This window comes from Carassius auratus, unplaced genomic scaffold, assembly GCF_003368295.1.
Source record: "Carassius auratus strain Wakin unplaced genomic scaffold, ASM336829v1 scaf_tig00039420, whole genome shotgun sequence".
Taxonomy (NCBI): domain Eukaryota; kingdom Metazoa; phylum Chordata; class Actinopteri; order Cypriniformes; family Cyprinidae; genus Carassius; species Carassius auratus.
Genome location: NW_020526514.1, coordinates 111,953 through 133,229, shown reverse-complemented (window position 1 = coordinate 133,229; position 21,277 = coordinate 111,953). Strand labels below are relative to the sequence as shown.

Below are 21,277 nucleotides of genomic sequence, written 5' to 3'. Positions count from 1 at the left end.
TGTCAGGGATAATGGTTTGTGAAGAGTGAAGTAGCAGAGAAAAGGCTAATCAGCATGTGACCTCAGCTGACGGGTCGTTCATCTTCCCATCCGTCTGAATTATTTCCTCTGAAACTCTCTCAAAGGGAAGCAGGACAATTTGTTTGTCTCGCAGTTGCAGTTTTTCTGTAATCTGTTTCCTTTCCATTCCATCAAACTCTTTTTTTTTATATATATATATAAAAGATGCAGTTCTTACAAACCAGCAGGGCTGATGACATATGAAACAATAGACATCTGTGAAATATCACACCTAACACAGAATCAGTGACCTGAGCTCAGTGGGATGCAATCTTCTGAGGACATTTAAAAGGACAGACAAACGATAGTCACCATAAATTCTCATAGTATGGAAAAGAATATGGCTAAGATTCATCCCTTTCAATATTTTATAGGCTTTTTGATATTTTTGTGTTGAAATCAACTGAACAGTGGATGAAATCAGCAAACACACATGCACACGTTCAGAGAAACACGGACCATTTGTCAAGACACGGCGGTAATGGGGTAGTGTGTGTGTGTGTGTGTGCTCACACCATTCACAGACAATTTGTAAAGCGATGCGTGGAAGCTGGGCCACAGACACCAGAACAGCTGGGGGTTCTGAGAGATGGATACACATGAGCTGTGAGCGGTCCATTTCAATCTGAATGAAGACAAAAGAAACACAGACGCGGCGAGTGTGTGAGTGTGTGTCCCCCGTCAAAGCCATTAGGTGACGAGTTCAGGCGACACAGAGCACACACACACACACACGCACGCACACACACGCACACACACACACACACATACACACTCACACAGATATCCACAAGGTTAAACGGGAGTTCATAACCCCGGGCTAATTAGCATTTTTATGTAATTTCAAGTAAATGTTCTTTTAGTCAACAACTCTATAATTAATTTACCCTTCAGCCCTTACATGAGGAAACTGACACAGAGACACAAAGTAAACATGTTTAGGTTAAAAACTGATGGAGGCAAGTTTGAAAAACTTGGAATTGCATCCTAATTACTTTAGTTTAATATCAACAATAAATTATGAACATTTCATAAATATTGTAAAAGTCTAATAAATTATGTTTATCAGTTACGTTACAATCTAGGATTAGTGGACAGAAAATATAATGTGCTTAGCATAAAAACCACAAAAATAAATGGGAAAAAAGTGCACCTGATGTTTTTCAAATACAGATATTTTCAAGAAGTCATAAACCATTAGTAGCTTTAAATAAAAATGACAGAGGTGTATGCTATGTCTTGATTTAGACAGCTCTGTAAACACTGATGGCTAGGAGTGACAGCTTGACTGTTAACATACTGCAGTGTACTGTGTATTAGATTTTTGATAGTCAGCATTACTCTTCTTCTGTGCATGAGTAAGGAATTTAATACAGAGTGTTGTATAGGCAAGCAGGCATGAATACACACTCACATGAAGCTTGGCATCGTCTCTGGAGGTCCCTGATGGACAGTGATGTATTTAAGGCTCTGTGGGGTCAGATGGACTCTGTCCAAAACATCACCTGCAATCAATAGTGTTAGTAAAACAGCACAGCCTGGCACACACTCACACACACACACATCACAATAAACATGGACAACACAGAATCACATGACCTAACATATCCCACATATTATTTCTAACCATAGACGTCTATTTGTGAACTGCTATCTTTTTCTGAGATCTTCCTTTTCTGTAAATTACACTTGCTTTGATATTTTCTTATCTTAACAATGCCCTTCAAACATTTTTGAGTAATGCTATAATAATAATAATAATAATAATAATAATAATAATAATAATAATAATAATAATAATAATAATAATAATAAAATTAATACTTTTAGAAGTAAATAAATAATAGACATATTTTTAAATAATGCACATATAACACTTTATGTGTATATAAATATATAATAAAATATATGATAACATAATGCATATGTATGTAGACAAATGTATTTTATTACTCATCAAATCTGCATTTATTTGAAGAAAAAAACAGTAAAATATAGTAATAACGGTACATAAAATACAGTGAAATTTTATACAATTTTAAAAGAACTGTTTTCTGTGTGAATATATTGTAAAATGTGATTTGTTTCTGTAATTTATTCAAAGCTGCATTTATTATTGTTGTTGTTGTTTTTATTATAAATCTCTTTACTGCCACTATTTATCAATTTAACGCATCCTTGCTTAATATATATATTTTGCTAAAAATCTTACTCACCCCAAACTTTTGAACAGTATGTATTTTTTTCTTTTTTTGCCAGTTTGGCTTTAAAAGCAGGTTTTCTATTGGATGATAATTTCAGTAGGTGAAACATAACAACATATATTTGTTTTCTTCCTTAAGGCTGGCGGGGTTGATTCCACTTATGTGCCATTCCTGCCCTGTTTACCTGTTAATAACTCCATCAGTCCCTCGGGCCGCCGAAGCCCACCTGCAGCACCGCCACACAAGACCAGCATGCCACGCCCTCAACCAGAGCAATGCCTGCTGGGAGCCGGCAGCAGATGTTTACCTGCCACAGGTGAGGCCCTGAGAGCAGCAAACAAGTGTTAAAGCATGTGTACAGCCCACACACACACAAACACACATGCAGAATACAGCTGTGCTGAGACGCCTGTCAGACCGAGCACTGAGCCGTATACAGCGCTCAACAGATTCACCACAAAAACCAGCCTGAACTTTTTCAGAAAAAAAGAAACATTTGTATAGAGAAGAAAACATCATCATCCCCAGTGTTTCCCAGGCTGAACGTGAGCGCGCTGAGGCCTGAGACTGTCAGTAATGGGCTGTTTATGTGTTTATTTGTTTGTTTGTTTGTGTGAGTTGGGAGTGAGGGAGGAATGATGAACGAGAGCTCGTTTCCTTCGATGGCCTCCGTGTCACAGGATGGATGAGAGCGGAGAGAGCGCTGCATCACGCTGACGGAGGGGACAGTTAACATGTTAGTGTGCACTATTCCGCCCGCGGTACACTGCGGGTTTTTGAGGGTTAACTTTGTGACATACAACAACTCCTTGGGAAGCAGAGATTCTTGTTATTCGAATGATGCAAACCATTTTGATACAAATCAACAAAGCAGGTACAATCAGCGTCTTTGCCAAACCGCAAACAAGGCTTCATGCTGTGATCCCATTGAGTTTTCCAGCTAATAGCTCCCAGCTGTTATCTGCAGGCATCTGATTAAAAATAATAATAATAATAATAATAATAATAATAATAATAATAAACAGTTTTTCTTTTTCTTTTTCGGTATGTTCAAAGTTCTATTACTCAATACCAGTAAGACTTACAGTGAATCTGAGAGTGTCTCCTTTCAAAAGATACCAAAACCATCCATATACTCCAAATGAAATGTACTTTGAGAATGCCTTTTTAGTAAAAATTTTACAAGAATGCTAAAGGGTAAATTACTTGTGATGGACTGATAAGTCCACTGAGTGCTGCCCTGTGGCAACCATATTGGGCCGCCCGCTCTGGGGTTCAAAGGTTAGATTCACACCACAGACTTATGGGTAGTAAATGTTCAGAGTCTAATTGTAATGGATCTTGGTGGTTTAATTCTGTCATCTCAGAACAAGAATACTGCTATTGCTGAATTTGTGTAAATATGTCTTGTAAAATTTGTGTGTGTGTATACATACAAAATATACATACAAAGAAAAACAACAAATATGACAAAAGCACACAAAACAATTACTGAAAAAGGAAAAGCAGATAAAAGGCAAGCTATTAATCAGAAACTATAAAAAAAATTGATATGAAAAGAACAATGGATTTTGCTAAAAAGAGGAAATAAAAATAGACACATAACATACAGACACAGCAGAGTTTTAAATTCTATAAAATGACTTAAATTTAAAAGACTAATCAGAGCACACTGCAGAGGTCTCAAACCACTGGAAAAGTCTGAGTTTACACTGAAGTCTACCTTGAATATCAGAAAAATTATTTGATAAAATAATGGTCTTGCATTTAAAGAGAACATGTTGTGGGCAAACGTGAAAACAGATAGAAAGACAGACCGTCCATGTCAAGAGTATTCTCATTGAAAAACACATGCATTCATTTACCTGTCAAAGCATCATCTCTCAGCTAGAGGTGGACACTGTTCTGTTCCCCTTTCAAAGAATTAAATTCAAATTATTCACACAATAGTGGAATGTTTGTGTCCGGATAAGTGATGAGAGTATTAGCATAACTACAGGCTCTAGATGCCAAGGGCCACACGGATGAGAGATGATGCCCAAGGGCCGCCCTGGACAGACGGGCTGGTTCCCATATTGCACTGGGGTGCAGAAAAGCTGTTTTTTTTGTCGCTTCAGAGCAGCGCAGCTGTGTGATACACACATAGAGACACTATGGACCTGCTTTAGGGCATGCACTGGGAAAACTGGTCCATCACCATCTTCAAACTTCACATCATTATAATCAATGCAGAGTCGATTAATCTAACGTCTGATTTGAGACCAGATTTTACAGAAACACTTTTTAAGTTCAGATGAGAGATAAGTTTGACCAGTAAAGCGTGAACAGTTTAAGGACTTATCATTTTCCATTTTCCCTTGACAGCGGCAGTGAAAAAGCCAGGCATAACCTCCACACTATTTATATTTAAACACTTGAGGGCACATTTAGGAATTCTTTCTAAATCTGCATATTGTATGAACCACTGACTCTCACGCGCTGGATCTTACCTCCCCAGTGTGCTTCATATCAGACAGATTAACCTGATTATGAGCTTGTGGGACACTTCAGGATGAGCAAAATAAAACAGAGCATGACTTCAGCTGGAAGTGCACTATATTAGTTGTTTTTATTTTTATTTAAAGGATTTTACTACCCATGCCTAGTGTATAACAAAATAAGAAAATAAGCACATGCATGTATTATTTAATATTATATTATGGTTTAGTATAGTATATTCGTTTTATATGCTACTTTTATGTCGTGTATAAAAGAGATAAAAGGAGAGCGAGAAGGAGGGACTGAGAGGCAGAAGAAGATCATCCTGCTGTTGTTTCATCTGTGAAGAATTTCCCATTTCGTTTCCTAATTTATATTTTCAGTGTATTGCGTTTTACGACCGGCCTCTAAAAGGCATATTTCTGCGAAATCAGGTTTAAGATCTAAAATGTGGGCTGAACAGCAGTAAAAGTTAAATATTGAACTTTTATTTCTCGGCGTAATTTTTTATGCTTTCATGGGAGGCAGTAACTTTAAATGAACTGTGAATGTACTTAGACAACACGTGCTGAACACAGACACTCCTCACGACAAAAATACGATAGAATACATAAGCTAATAAATGATCAATATTATAATAAATAATATTAATTAATTTAATATATATTTTTACTTTACTTTTTGCGTATATATAATTTAAACGTTTTTATTTTATTGTATTTGTTTTTTAAGTAAGATTGAAAATTTCGTTGGATTTTATGATAGGCTAATTCATAATGAATGCATGCATGAATAAATGAATTGTAAAAATGTGCCATAATTCGCATTATTTGCCACATTAATGTGCTCTTGTATATATAAAACTCTGCATGTGTGTGTGCGCGCGCGCGTGCGTGTGTGCGTGCGTGTTTCCATTTGCTTACTAATATTCCTTTGTTAATAGACAACATATATCTAACAGCTAACTGATTCACCTTTTAATTTTGGTCCTAAATGGCAAGATCAATGGAAAACTGTTGTAATGATCTAATTAATTATGTCGAAATTAAAAGAGAGCGCAGAATCAATCTCTTGCGCGAAGCCTCCATCTGTTCCCTCATAACACAAGCCCTTTACTTGACACTTTCCTAATGGAGTTTAGGGTTTCATTACGTATTTTTGAGCCAATCGTTCTAGAGCTCAGTTAGTTAAAAGATTGTAATTTCACTTATAAATGTAAATGTCTTTTGTTTACATTCGGCGGTGTTAATGTGCCCATAACTCACACTAAAATATTTTATAAAACAAATAAATAAATAAGAAAAGTAATAAACAATCGAAATAGTATCATAAATTACAAAGAAGGGAATAAAAAAAATCTAATAAGAATATTTTATAAATGTTTGTTTAATATGAAAATTCCTACACGTTTGGCTTCCATGCACACATTTTCAAAATATAAATAATCATATCAGCCTATACTACTTCGAGAAGCTGTATCAGATGCATAACCAGATAGATTATCAGAGTTTCGCTCGGAGTCAGACTCACTTCTGCGGATGCTCGCTAATGAAGCGCGCGCTGCTCTGATCGATCAGTGACGTTACCATGAGAACGGGAGGCTGAGAGGACGAGGAAATATCTTCACCTCTGGCGAGATGAGCTTCCTCAATGCTCAGCAGAACGACGAGGGAGAACAGAGGAGAGCCGGGACGAGCGGAGAGATCCGTCTCCGGGATGTGTGTGGTTCCCGTCTGAGTCTGGAGAGACTCCGAGCAGCGCCGGAGAGAAGATGGATTACTCACTGTCAGTGAAGCAAGGCCCTGATCAAATTAAGAGCCCAAATGTTTGATTGTTGTTGTTGTTGTTTTTTTTTTTTTTTTTTTTTTTTTTTTTTAGATTTTACATTTCACTTCGCATCGCTTGCAGATTTTTTTTTTTTTTGCACGTCCTCAGGAGAAATTTATAAGCTAGTCTACTCATAATGTCAATATTACTGTTAATATTATAAATATATAAGAGTGAAATTAAACTGATCATTATATAATTTGATTTTTTTTATTTTTTTATTTAATTTTTATCTATTTTTTAATTACTTTTGTTATCTTTTAGTTTATTTATATAGATCCATTAATGATTGTGTCTGAATGCTTTTAATAAATTTGGCGTCGTCTTGAATCGGAAACCCTGACGGACTCAAACACATAACGCCAAGTCCTGCTATGATTTACAATGTCCGCTCAAATTCACTGTGAAATTTCTCCATGGGTGACAAAAACACTAACACTTAATTTTAGAAGTCTACAAAAAAAAAAAAAAAAAAAAAAAAAAAAGAGCAAAAAACGCAGAGAGCACAAGGGCAGGGTGGAGGCTGGGAGGGGGTCTCAAAGAGAGAGAGGGAGAAACCCTAGCTTTGGGGAAGGTGTGCAACGGAGGGTGAAATTAGAGCCCGCAGTGCTACATATTGTACCAGAAGCTCCTCCAAAAACACCAGGAGAAAGAAAAATCATCCTCTAACCTAACTAGGAGGCAGACTAGCCGACTTGCCCCCTGCGTCCCTCAGAGATCCGTCCAAAACATTTCCACTTTACTGCCGCTTTCTGCAGTCTTTATAGAGCCAGTGAGTATTTCATTCTTTGTTTATAAAATATCACCATGAAATAACTAAACATAAAATACATTCTAAAAAAAAACAAACAAAAAAAAAACGGTCAAATTGTTAAATATTGTATGAGGTAATATCACGTGCATTAATATTTTAAACAAAATTATATTTTTCCATACATTTAAGTCAAACCCTTCCTAATCTTGAAATTACATTTTGTAGACAAATATTTTTAATAATTTAACTATTAATTATATTGATTTAATTTAAAAATGAATCTGCAATTTAGTATTCGTTTATAATATTGGCTCTGAAATAAAAAAATAAAGCGTTACCCTCTTGCGAATAACAAGCACAGCATCAAACACTGAATAAAGGTAAAACAATTTAGAAAAAATTTAATAAATAAATGAATTAATTAATTAAAAACAAAAAGGGACAATGTATGAATAGACAAGTTGACTCTCCTTTGCATCTTCCTGTTTTTGACTGAGATTCTGATATTTATATGATTAAAAGAATCTGATATTTATATGATAGAATAGCTACACTTGCATTTCTTATAGGAATAATATACACATATATAATATTTACTTTTACCTAACATCTAAAAAGTCTGAATGAAGGCTATATCTTAGGTAGCCTACTAACTCTAAATCTAAACTAAGGAATATCAGTCAACTGAATTCAATACAATAGAACATAACTATTTCGCAACTGTAATATTTTCCTTTGCCTCAAATTCTGTAACGATTATTTTTATTATTATATATAGGCTATATGTGTGTGTGTGTGTGTGTGTGTGTGTGTGTGTGTGTGTGTGTGTGTGTGTGTGTGTAAAAACAAATCTTTTTTGTTGTGTCTCCGGAGGATTTGGAGACGATATAGCGCCACCTACAGTCAGCCTCTGTCAGTTTGACCCAGTCTAAAGCTGCTCACCGCAGAGACGAGCGCAGCAAATCAGAACAAGATGGTGTTTAAATCAAACCATAATCACACCATCGACCTCTCCATTAATGACATTAGAGCTGTGCTTTTCCAGCAAAATGCGTGTTTGGCATAGCAGGCTATTCCGGAGGCCACAGCTGTGCGCATTTATTCTGCGTGTTACTGTGAGATGCTGACTGAAGGTGAAGGTTAATTTAATACAAATGCTCATTTTACGCATCTTATTACCTGTGCGCTCGTTTGATATTCGTTACAGAATGTAGGCCTATACGATTCATTGCGAACAAGGCAATTCTGCTTTGACAGAAAATTCCTCACAAGTCGTAAACTATTATATCACAAATGATTTGCTTTTATCCTCGCTCAATTTCCACTAAACTCTCATTCACTCAGAGGCGTCCAGTTTCTCCCTCCCCTTTTGGAGTGACAGGCGGATGGAGCTTCATCTGAGCGAATCACAAAGTGCTGGAATCCACTGCCTTTGTCTGATACATGCATCCATAGTGGCGAAAGAGGGTCTGCGTAAAGGAGGGGGCTGAGGCTTTTACAAACCAACACGAGCGACCCAAGTCCTTCAGTCCCGGGCCGTGCGCGCGTGCAAACTCGTCGTGTTGTTATTGAGGGAAAGCTGTGCACAGGAAACCCGCAGTCTCCGATGGTTCTGCTGTCTGTCATCCATGCGCAGATGCACCTGCTAACCGAGAGCACCGGGATATAAGAGATACTAACACGCGGATGGATGTGACGAAACAACATGAGTTCTGGGGAAAGCATGCGTGCTGAAAACATTTAAGCATTTATTGCATTGAGAGCAATTTGTTCTGACCTAGAACGCACGGTCATGTCTGACACCTGACAAATCCTGCGTCCATTTGCAACTTTCCGAAGTTCCCCTCTCCTCGGCTGGATTCAATTTACATCGTTTCTTTCAGTTGTTCTGCGCGTAAGAAAGACGAGACGGCGACTTCAGTTGATTACCTGTCTTTCCTCAGTTATCCGATGGATATTCACTGTAAGGCAGATCCCTTCTCCGCCATGCACCGTGAGTTACACTGGAGTTTATCTGGAGAATGTCTTTCACGTTTGAGCCAATTAAGATCCTCACTGGAATAGGAAAGTATTAGGCTTTCGGATAAAAAGATCAAAATTGCACTGTTCTTTTATTGCATTTAGATAAATAAAACAATACAAAACGAAACCATTAAGAACTAAGTTAATAACCGAGATAATCGTGCATGCTTGTGGTGAGGAAATTAAAACATGCTTTAGCTGTAATATTATTTACAAAAATGGTGAATGCAATGAATAAAGGTCGAAATATTGATAATATTACAAAAATTCCACGTCGATTGACTGTAGTAAATATTCATGATTATTAAAAGCAAAAACTGTACATTTAAAACATATGTAACTAAAATATATTGCCTAATGGTTCTGCATCAAGCTTTGTACTTTCAATTGAATTAAAATGGAATGTTTTAAGAAAAACAATCAATTGAGAATATAACAATATGTAATGCGATCAAACAAAACTGTTTAATAATTTATATATGGGGAATGAAAACAATAAATGCTCGTGTAATTTAATCGCTCTCCTACGAGTAACAAACCCCACCATTGTTTTAAAACCCCTGACAGGAGTTTAATGTACATCACTAGAAAACATATAGAGGAAAAGATATATATTATATATATATATATATATATTTGAACCTGTATAGAATTTGTGAAACGTTTTAAAAATGCGAATGATCGTGAATTATTTTGCGCAAAATATTATATTTTAGGTCAATAATTTTACGCAATAATTACATTTACGTAATTGTGTTAGACATCTACAATCGATTCATATATATATATATATATATATATATATATATATATATATATATTATTTTTGTATAAAGCATATAAATGCATAATATATGTTGCAATATTTTTAATTATTATATATAATAGTGCTAATAATAAAAAAAAACTATAATAAAATATGTGTGTGCATGTTTCGCTGTTTGTCTTCTTCTATAACTAAAATAACGCAGATCGATTATGCAGAATTATTTTATCATTGCACATATTCGTTTGCGTCTGATTATTCAGTGATTCGGGGATTAATTTGCACAAAGTGTGTTTGATTGCACTTAACCTTTATTGCGTTTTCCAGCTCGAGTGTGACGGTATACAGAACGCGTCTTTGGTTAATTGGATGAATGTGATGGACTTGTGACGGACGTCACTGACGGCCTGTATGTAATGTTATGTTGTGGGTGTTTGGTGCTGTTGTCTCCGGTATAGGGCACGGGGGAGTGAACCAGCTGGGCGGGGTGTTCGTGAACGGAAGGCCTTTACCTGACGTCGTGCGCCAGAGGATCGTGGAGCTCGCGCATCAAGGGGTCCGACCCTGTGACATCTCCAGACAGCTGAGGGTCAGCCACGGCTGCGTCAGCAAGATCCTGGGCAGGTGAGACCCTAACATCACATTTAATCAGTTCTGGATGCCCCATTAAAGAACAACGCGTGTTTCAGGTGCTTTGTGTTTTCTTTTTTTTTAAAACTTCAATAATTTGCAATCAGATTTTAGAAGTAGAAATGTTTATGTAGTCTCTCAATTAATGAGAACACGAAACACTGAATTAATTATATTTTTTAAAAGAATTAGCAACATGCAGGCAATCGTTTTAAAATGAGCACATGATGAGCCACCCAACATGCAAACATTAGCTCTTCTTAACAGCACAATATTGATAATCATGCAAGTTTGCCTTTTCCAATTTTTATTATCCAATTTGAAATCAACATAACCAAAAGATTCACCTCTAATGAGCTTGTACGATCAGTGATGATTATTATCATTACCTTCCCCAAAACTGTTTTCCATTCGAGACTATAAACATATTTTAAAATGCTTTAAATGTCTTTTATTTTTATAGAAACAGGGACAGTTAATTTATTTTGGTATGTATGCTTAAAATAAATTATTTGACCAATGATTTTAATGCTTTAAAATTATTAATTATTAAAATATTAATTTAATTGGCTAGTCCGAGCTATTTAAACAAGGTCAAAAGGCAGAAGTAGAAATGCTAATTAGCTTTTTCAGACATTGCGCGTCCATTTTATTAAATATAATAAATAATGGATTTAATAATACATTGATTTATTAGTCCAAAAATGTTTCTAACATAGGCTAAATTGGTTTTAGCTTAGCTTTTTTTAGTTTGGTCATCACAGTAGCCTATAGAATTCCGTTTCAAATATATATCTTCTTCATCTTGGATTAATAAGTGAGTAACTAAAGCAGATGGGCTGTTTAATGTCCTGCTGCGCAAAATTTTAAATTAGTATTCTAATCATATGATAATTTCCTACTAGTGCTGCTATGGGCTGTGTTAAGTAGCTTAGATAAAACATTTTCATGGCTTTGTTAGCACGCATCTGTTGTTTATTGTCATTATAGGTTTGGTCGGGTTATGAATGTGAGATTTACGCTCGTTTCTGCAGATATTATGAGACAGGGAGCATAAAGCCTGGAGTCATCGGAGGATCCAAACCTAAAGTGGCCACGCCGAAGGTGGTGGATAAAATAGCGGACTATAAACGGCAGAATCCCACCATGTTCGCCTGGGAGATCCGTGACCGGCTGCTGGCGGAGGGCATCTGTGATAACGACAGCGTCCCCAGCGTCTCCTCCATAAACAGGTGACGAAACCCTTTAACAATAACTCTTGTGCCAATTACTGAGTGACTCCAGGAGAGAAAACTCTCTATGAAGACATTTAAACAATGTGACGTGCAACTCTGCATTAAACATTATTTGACAATAGCTATTTGTGTTCTGCCAAGACTTCGATCTTACCTGAGAGCAGGTGAGCGGCGTTCGGTTGCTATGGTTACCAGCTCAGGTGAAAGGACTTCGCGGTCTCTGTCTGGCGCACCTTGATTTTAAACCTTTAAATTGAAACAAACCACAAAGCCTACATCTGAAACGCACTAATACTTTAATGAAAAAATAATCAATTTAAAGCCTTTTAAAAAGAAAATAATAATAATAATAATAATAAAAACTTAATCAACTTTAATCGATCGAGCAATTTTTTTTTTTGTTTTTTTTTACCCAGTCTGATCACCATTCGTTGATCAAATGTATATAAATATATAACCCCAAAAAATATTTCAAATCGTTTGCGTTTCAAGTATAAATGTCCTGAAATTCATTATGGTAGCCTAATTAAGTAGTTTGGCGAATATTATGCTGTCTATTGTTGCGGTTTAAAGCTCTGTTCTGTGGCTTTGTCGGTGGTCTCTTGGATGAAATGCAACCCCCTGCTTCAAAGTACCGCAACAATGACAGACTGAAGCTCTAAAATCTCATCTATCCGAGTGAAAACCGATCAATGAACGGTGATCAGATCTGCTGAAAGAGACACAGAGCTGCTCGATTAGACTTTATACCGCAATTTATCTGTTCCGCCTATTTTCCGAAATAAAAGCCTAGTAAAGAAGACTTGGAAGCAACAAAGGTTTTCAAATTTCTCGGATGTTTATTTATTTATTTATTCATTTATTTGTAAAAAAAAAAAAAAAAAAAAAACAGTCTAGAAAATAAATTATTTTTGAATAGATATAGCTGTGAAATAATAATTAAATTAACGTGTGCACTTTTTTTTTCACAGTTCACAAGGCTTTATTTTTTTAACATTACTATATTCCATAAGGAATGATGATCGATAATATACCCTACAAATATGTGAAATCTGCAGTATGCTCAATCCACAATCCAATACGATCCTATTCACGTCCTTAAAATGGGGTTTAGGGTTGTGCTTTAGACTTGTGTGGAAAATCAAAGCGTTAAAAAGAAGCAGTGAGGCGCTGAACTTTGGTTAAGATTCACTCTTCCATAAAACCAGACTCTGCATTACATTTTAATGAGTCGATGGCGAAGAATAGAGCGCCTCACACAACACAAGAGAAGGCTAGAAAAAATTCATTTCATGCCTCATGGTCACCTAAAAAGGGCCATTTGAACGTCTTTTGACATGAACTTGGGAGATAAACGCAAAATGTACGTTAATGTAATTACCCAAGCCCTTAAACGTCTCTAAAATCCAATTGAATTCAGTCTGGCTATTTTGAAACAGGAAACAGGTCTTTGTTTATGAGGGGAATTAAAATATGAATGCATGCAAATGTGACTGTATTGGGAATAGCTTAACTTTGATGAAACACTATTTATTTCACCTTTAAGTCTGTTGATATTTAACAGTGTTTTGACTATACTCATGCACAAAGCAATGTCTGGATCATTGAATAAGGGAAAAACCAAGCAAAAACTGTTGACATAAGATAAAATCATTTTGAAATTCTGATAAAATCCAGTTTGCAACTGGCAGAAGAGTTTGCTGATTCATTATATGCAAAGATGTGGTGTACAATAAGAGAATCAGTTGCACCTAACCTCTTGTGCTTTATTGAATAAAGCAAAATGTTGCATGAAAGAAAAAAAGCTTGGTTGTGTGTGCAAACTGAGATCAGGGCTGTAGACAGTGAGAGGATGTTTTTAACACTTTTCTTGCACATACATTATTAAGTGTTACACAGTTCCTTTTCTACTAATGTGTCTCTACAGCCAACAAGTGACAGCACCGAAACCAGCAGACTTATAAAAATCTCCTCAGCGGCGCTCAATATTATCGATTCACATGTAAAGCAATTTTAATAATTCTTCTGAGGATTTTCAGACACAACCCAGACATTAATTCCCTCTTCCAAATGCCTTATTCAATAACAGAAACATAGATTGTGGATAAAGTCTGCAGATTTATTCTCCCCAGGCCACGCGAGGGGGTCAAACTATAGTTTTTAAGAGAGAAATGAAATGCAATATTGATATGTTGTCACTGCATGTTTCTTTTCATCCTCTGTTTCAATGCCCCGAGGATACATCCCTAAAGCTGATGTTATTTCTGCAGATATCAATATTAGCAGAACACTCATTTTAATGGAAATATATTTGCTCTTTCAGTAGTATCCGTGGTCTATTCTAAATATTTTTACAATCAATAATCTTCATGGGGCATGAAATGAAAAATATTTCACACACACACAAAAAAAAGCATGGTTTTTGTAAACATACACTTATGTCGCTTCCGTTGCATTTGTTTGCATATGTCTTCTGAAACAGAAGCAATGCCGCCGGTGATGAATAGATCTAAAGTTTACAAATGAGAATGACAGCGGGCCTTTTTCCCAAAGTGCAGTTTAGATTAACAGAATCAAACGCTGGCGTAAGCTTGTACACCGCACTGAGCAACTATTGCTTTCCTGTCACATATAATTTATAGCTTTCCATTTGCATCCCGGTACCCATGTGGCTAATTCAGAACTTTTTATCCTAGAGTCTAGATCAATAGAACCTCATCCACACTAGAACCCACCCTGAGGCTCTCCTCAGGACCGAAACACACACACACACACACACACACACACACGTTTATCGAAGTGAACTGTTGTGATTTCATGCTTTATTTGCAAGATCACTCAAGGCAAAAGAGCTCAGAGAGTTTTTCGCTGTATCTCACGTTAAAGGTACCGAGTCTGCTGAGGGAAACGGGATCTGAACGACTGCGGTTATCCGTTTTGTCTGCTCAGAGATATATACGGTTAATCTGAGATTATCAGAGAGAGATTGGCTCTGGAGCTCCGTGTGAGTGAATGTACTGTATTTACTGTGCAGGATCATACGGACGAAGGTTCAGCAACCGTTTCACCCCTCTCCAGATGGGACGTCTCTTTCCACCCCAGGACACACTATAGGTAAGACCACTTCATTAACTGCAGGGGCCATCTTTAGACCTTTGTTGACAAGGTCATCCCTCCAAATCAAATTAAGGGCATAACATTTCTGCTCAGAGCTGGATATTACCCGCATCCGGACCAGTCAACAGAAGAAAAACCACAATCAGATGCTTTCCTGCTCAAGTGGTTTAGGTCAAAACTCAAAAGTATTTGTATTGTCTTAATTCATTACACGGCTGTGCATCATTTTTTTTTTTCGGAATGAAATCCAATACTTGTTTCTTACTAATTTTGATACGCTGACTCCAGAAAGAGCTTGAGCATCTCACAAAATATTATGCATTTGTTTGTAAAGTGAAGATCAGCATAAAAACAGTATTAAAACATGATTCCTGTCTTCCTCTGAGCAAGACTACAACTGTTTATTAAAATGTTGGCTCATTTTCACATGCATGATTGATTCTGGAGACATTATTATTTCATGCCCAATCCTGATTTTTTTCACTTTTTTGTAGATTGTAAGTTAAATTATTCATTTTGAATACTTTTTTTTTGTCATCTGCTTTTGATATTTTGATATTAATTTATATAACTTGAAAAGTTTTTTTTTTTTTTTTTCAACAGCATAAATAAAAGGGCTGTGTTAAAAATCAAACCTAAATCATATAAAGTGAAGGGCAAAAATTCTGAGACAACTGAGAAAACTATTTTAATCAGGGAATAAAAAAAGAAAGTTTTAAGACTTAATGGCATAAAATAAAGAAGAAATGTTAAGGATTAAGCACATTTAATTTGACTAATCAAATGCAGGCAGTCACACTGATCACATGACAGACAATCAGATGTTATTGCTTCCATAAAGACGCTCTCAAATCAAGCTGGAGATCCTGATCATCAGCTTTGTTCATTACTCCAGTCCTGTTATTAATGAAAATAGAGTTTGTGTTTTCGTTTTTTACGCCTAAAACTAGTGGTCTCAGACTTTTGAACCCCAAAGTATCTTGGGATACTCAGTATATATCAAGTGATGTTCACAGTAGTGACTCTAATGCGATGCTTCACACATGGGAAGAGTTTGATCATCTTCTTTCACTCTTTACAGTCCCCAGTACAGCATCTCCTCCAGTCTCCAGCTCCTCCAATGACCCTGTGGGCTCCTACTCGATCAACGGCATTCTGGGAATCCCTCGCTCCAATGGAGAAAAGAGGAAACGGGAAGCTGGTGAGTCTGCGGTTTATGAAATTGGTTACATTGAAATGCATGTTTGGATAAAGAGAAATAGCTGGTATCTGAGGACTCACGTTGTCCAGAGTGCGTTTGTGTTATGCATTCACAAGCATATTATATTCGGAGCAGATTGCCCTTGAATGTGTGATGATTGGGTGCAGTATTTATTAAGTGTGTGACTCGGAGGGGGGCAGAGAGGGGTTTGATGTGGTGATGTGACCCCCCACAGAAGCCCCCCGTTATTAATCTGCACTGCAGTGATTAAGAGAGCTTCAGTAATTGCATGTCAAGATGATGTAGCCAACTAACAAACTCAGTCAAACAAGAGCGACAGTCTTAAGAGGACATTTAACTCAAGGACCTCTCTCTCTTTCTATACTTTTATTCAGCAAAGATTCATTAAATTGATCGGAATTAACAGTAAAGACGATTATCATGTTCTAATGGTTTCTATTTTAAATAAATACTGTTTTCTATTCATGAATCTCTCACGGATTCCACAAAAATAGGAAGCATCACAACTAGACCAATAATCAGAAATGTTTCTTAAGCAGCCAATCAACATATTTTCATGATTTCTGAAGATCATGTGACACTGAAGACTGGAGGAACGATGCTGAAAATTCAGCTTTGCATCACAGAAATAAATTACATTTTCCAACATATTCACATAGAAAACAGTTCTTTTAAATTGTAATAATATTTCACAAAATTACAGTTCCTTTTCGGGAACTCGAGCTGCGTCGTAAAACGCTTTGGGGAACGTCCCTGACGAGACCGACTCTGAATATCGTGTGCAATCTGTCCAATGGACGAGCGTGACGTCACGGAGCGGGGTGACGTAGCGACCAGGAAGCTATATAAGCACGTGCCGTGCAGCTGGCTTCAGCTTCGCTCTGTCAGCAAGCGCTCTGTGTGTGCATGTTAAACAGTCTGTCCCGTTGGTCCTATTTATTGTTGTCTGTCTCTTAGCCATAAAGAGATCGCTAATACAGCTCAATAATGCCTAAATCTAAGCAAAAGACCAAGTATATGAAGGGCGATTCCAAGCCGCGTTACAGATTGTGTGTTCCTCCCTGCCCTCGCTATATCACGGGTGGGGATACACACAATTTGTGCGTGGCTTGCCTGGGATCGAAGCACGCTGAGTCGGCTCTCGAGGGGGCCGACTGCCCGCATTGCGAGCGATTGCCAATGCGGGCGCTTCGATCCCGGAGGGCTCTCTTCGAGGAGGGAGCCTTCACCAGCGTTCCTCGCGGTGCTGGCCCCGCTTCTGCCGAGGCAGAGCGGCTGCTGCACTCGTGGGGTTCACAGGTGGATCTGTCAGAGGGAATGGAGACGGGCCAGTCCTTATCTCCTTCCTCATCTGCCAGATCAGGCGCCCAAACCCTGGGTTCGGAAGCACGCTCGTCGGTTTCTTCCCCCCAGGGCGAGGGATCAGCTCTTCGCCTCTCTTCCTCCGAGGAGGTTGACGTGGAGACTGTTGCTGGGGATTCGCCACCCCTGTCGCCCCAGTATGAGGAGCTGTTGGAGGTGGTTACGCGTGCAGTTGATAAATTAAAAATCGAGTGGCCTGCAGAAAAACACACTGAGCCGCAGAAAAGCAAGCTAGATGAACGATTTCTGCGGCCGAGGCAACCACCTCCACGCCGGAGTCTACCATTTTTTCCCGATCTCCATGATGAGTTATCGAGATCGTGGAAACACCCGTATTCGACCCGCCTCTTTGGCCCCGATTCACTATATTATGGCAACGTGATGGGGCTGGGAGAGCGGGGTTATAGGACGTTGCCACGGGTTGAACAGACGCTCGCGGGCTATCTGTCACCCGGCTCGGCATCGTCCCTAAAGGCTCCGGCATTGCCCACTAAGCCGCTGCGAGTTACATCATCGCTTGTGGGCAAAGGTTATGTGGCAGCAGGTCAGGCTGGGGCTTGCCTTCACACCATGGCAGTCCTTCAAGCTTATCAGGCCGACCTGCTGAGAGATATCGATGAGGGGGAGGGGATTAAGTCTGAAGATATCGATGAACTCAGAAAGACCGCTGATCTCTCCCTCCGCGCCACTAAAGAGACCGCTCGCGCAATTGGGCGGTCTATGGCAGCCTTAGTGGCCGCGGAGAGGCATTTGTGGCTGACCCTGTCAGAAATAAAAGAACGAGACAGGGTCTGCCTTCTGGACGCCCCGCTCCAAGCCTCGGGCCTGTTTGGCGACACAGTCAATACTGTCGTCGACAGGTTCCAGGAGGCACACAAGCAGGCGGCGGCGTTCCAGAATTTCCTCCCTCGTCGCTCTCGTGGTGCATCTGGGCGGGAGATCACCACGCCACATACCGGCTCCTCATACCGGGAAGCGCAAAAACAGAGTGTCGCCGCTCGTGTTCCCCCACGTCGGGACCGAGGACCCCAGCGACGCTCTGAGTCAGGGACTTCCAGAGTTAAAAAGCCCGATTTGAGAACAGTTATCGAGGCCCGGAAGTCCTCGACGAAAAGGTCCTGACATCAGGGTCCAGAGGGTAGCCCCTACTGGGGTAGAGCGCGGTCCACCTCAGTATACGGTGCCCGCCTCACCTCAGTGCCCTCAGGAGGTCGGCCTGCCAACCCTGCCAGAGTTTCAGGGCGCAGCGGCCTCCAGCGAGTACTACTCCCAGCTATTTCCGCCCGTGAGCGCAGCGGAGCTGGGATGCTCGCCGCCCCTTCGGGGGCCTCTTACACCAGAGGTCAGTCTCGAGAGACTGATTCCCTTAGTAGATTATTTAGCAGCGTGGAAGCTACTGCCAAATGTATCTCATTGGGTCCTGCGTACAATAGAAAAAGGCTATTGCATTCAGTTCGGTCATCCACCACCGAAATTCAACGGGGTTACACCGACTGTGGTCGGCCCCCGGCAGGCTCTGGTTATGGAACAAGAAGTGAAAGCCCTATTAAGGAAGGAGGCCATCGAGGTGGTCCCTCCTCTAGACAGGGAATCCGGATTTTACAGCCGGTATTTCATAGTTCCAAAGAAGGATGGGGGGTTGCGTCCGATCTTAGACTTACGTCTCCTGAACCGCTCAGTTATGTCACTGAAGTTCAAAATGCTCACTGTCAAGCAGGTTGTAGCTCAAATCAGATCCGAGGACTGGTTTGTCACCATAGATCTCAAAGACGCATACTTCCACATATCCATCCTTCCACAACACAGGAAGTTTCTGAGGTTCGCTTTCGGGGGCAAAGCTTATCAATATCGAGTACTTCCCTTCGGCCTTGCACTCTCACCCCGCACGTTCACGAAGTGTGTAGATGCGGCTCTGGTATCCCTCCGTATGCAGGGCATCCGCATTCTGAATTATATCGACGATTGGTTGATCCTAGCTCAATCAGAGCAGATGGCGGTTCGACATCGAGATGTCGTTCTCGCACATATGGGGGAGCTGGGTTTGAGACTAAATGCCAAGAAGAGTGTACTTTCTCCAGTTCAGAGAACCACCTATCTAGGCGTAGTGTGGGATTCGACCACGATGCAGGCACGTATGTCTCCTGCTCGGATCGAGTCGATCCTCACATCAGTCGAGAGAGTCAAAGAAGGCCAGTCACTCACTGTCAAACAATTCCAGAGATTGTTAGGGCTGATGGCAGCTGCGTCCAACGTGATACCTTTTGGCCTGCTGCACATGAGACCCCTACAGTGGTGGCTCAAGTCCAAGGGCTTTTCCCCGAGGGGAAATCCACTTCGATTTATCAAGGTCACGCGGCGATGCCTTCGTGCCTTAGACATGTGGAAGAAACCTTGGTTCTTGAATCAGGGCCCGGTGCTGGGAGCTCTTCGTCGCCGTGTAACGCTAGCGACAGACGCGTCCCTCACCGGTTGGGGTGCGGTCATGAGTGGCCACCCTGCCCGCGGTCTGTGGAGTGGTCGCCACCTGACGTGGCACATCAATTGCCTAGAGATGTTAGCAGTCTATCGAGCATTAAAATATTTCCTCCCAGACCTGAGAGGTCACCATGTGTTGGTGCGCACCGACAACACATCAGTGGTCTCTTATATCAATCACCAGGGGGGTCTGCGCTCACGCCCCTTGTACAAGCTGGCATACCAGATCCTTCTCTGGTCCCAGGGCAAACTCCTCTCGATCAGAGCAGTGTATATTCCTGGGAGATTGAATGTGGGAGCAGACATACTGTCGAGGCAGGGGCCGAGGCCCGGGGAATGGATGCTTCACCCCGAGGTGGTGAAGCAGATATGGAGAGTGTATGGCAAAGCTCAGGTGGACCTCTTCGCGACTCGAGAGACATCGCAATGTCCCCTCTGGTTCTCTCTAGTTCATCCAGCTCCTCTGGGACTGGACGCTACGGTACAGACCTGGCCGAGGCTTCGTCTGTACGCTTTTCCCCCTATCGCTCTGCTCCCGGGAGTTCTGGCGAGAGTACGCCAGGACGGGGTCCGTCTTCTATTAGTAGCCCCGTTCTGGCCGGGCCAAGTATGGTTCTCAGATCTAGTCTCGCTCCTCGACGGCTCTCCGTGGGAGATACCGATCAGGACAGACCTACTCTCACAGGCGCAGGGCACGATAATTCACCCTCGCCCGGAGTCGTTCAAGCTGTGGGTGTGGCCCCTGAGGGGGCACACCTGTTAGCAGCTGGTCTCTCAACTGAGGTTGTTGAGACCCTACTCCAATCCAGAGCTCCCTCTACGAGGAAACTGTACGCCCTGAAGTGGTCATTCTTTACTTCATGGTGCAGAGATCGCCTCCTTGACCCTGTTAACTGCCCAGTTGGTACAGTTCTGGAGTTCTTACAAGCTAGGCTCTCTGCGGGGTTATCCCACTCCACCTTAAAGGTGTACGTGGCGGCCATAGCTGCTTTCCATGTCCCTTTCAATGATCAGTCAGTGGGTAGACACCCCCTAGTTACACGTTTCCTCCGAGGTGCACTGAGGCTGAGACCTCCAGTACGGTCCCGTATTCCCCCATGGGATTTGGTTGTGGTTCTAGAGGCT

The 21,277-nt window shown here is 40.2% G+C and overlaps 1 protein-coding gene across 1 annotated transcript in view; it reads left to right on the top strand.

The window, feature by feature from the left end:
- Positions 1-10,532: 10,532 nt before the first annotated feature.
- Positions 10,533-21,277, top strand: part of LOC113083912 (paired box protein Pax-2a-like) — a 30,386-nt gene continuing 19,641 nt past the window's right edge. Inside the window, exons 1-4 of the mRNA XM_026254735.1 lie at positions 10,533-10,735; positions 11,776-11,973; positions 15,011-15,090; positions 16,175-16,294. Of these exons, the coding sequence (XP_026110520.1) occupies positions 10,533-10,735; positions 11,776-11,973; positions 15,011-15,090; positions 16,175-16,294 (601 nt within the window). The remainder of the gene's footprint in view (positions 10,736-11,775; positions 11,974-15,010; positions 15,091-16,174; positions 16,295-21,277) is intronic.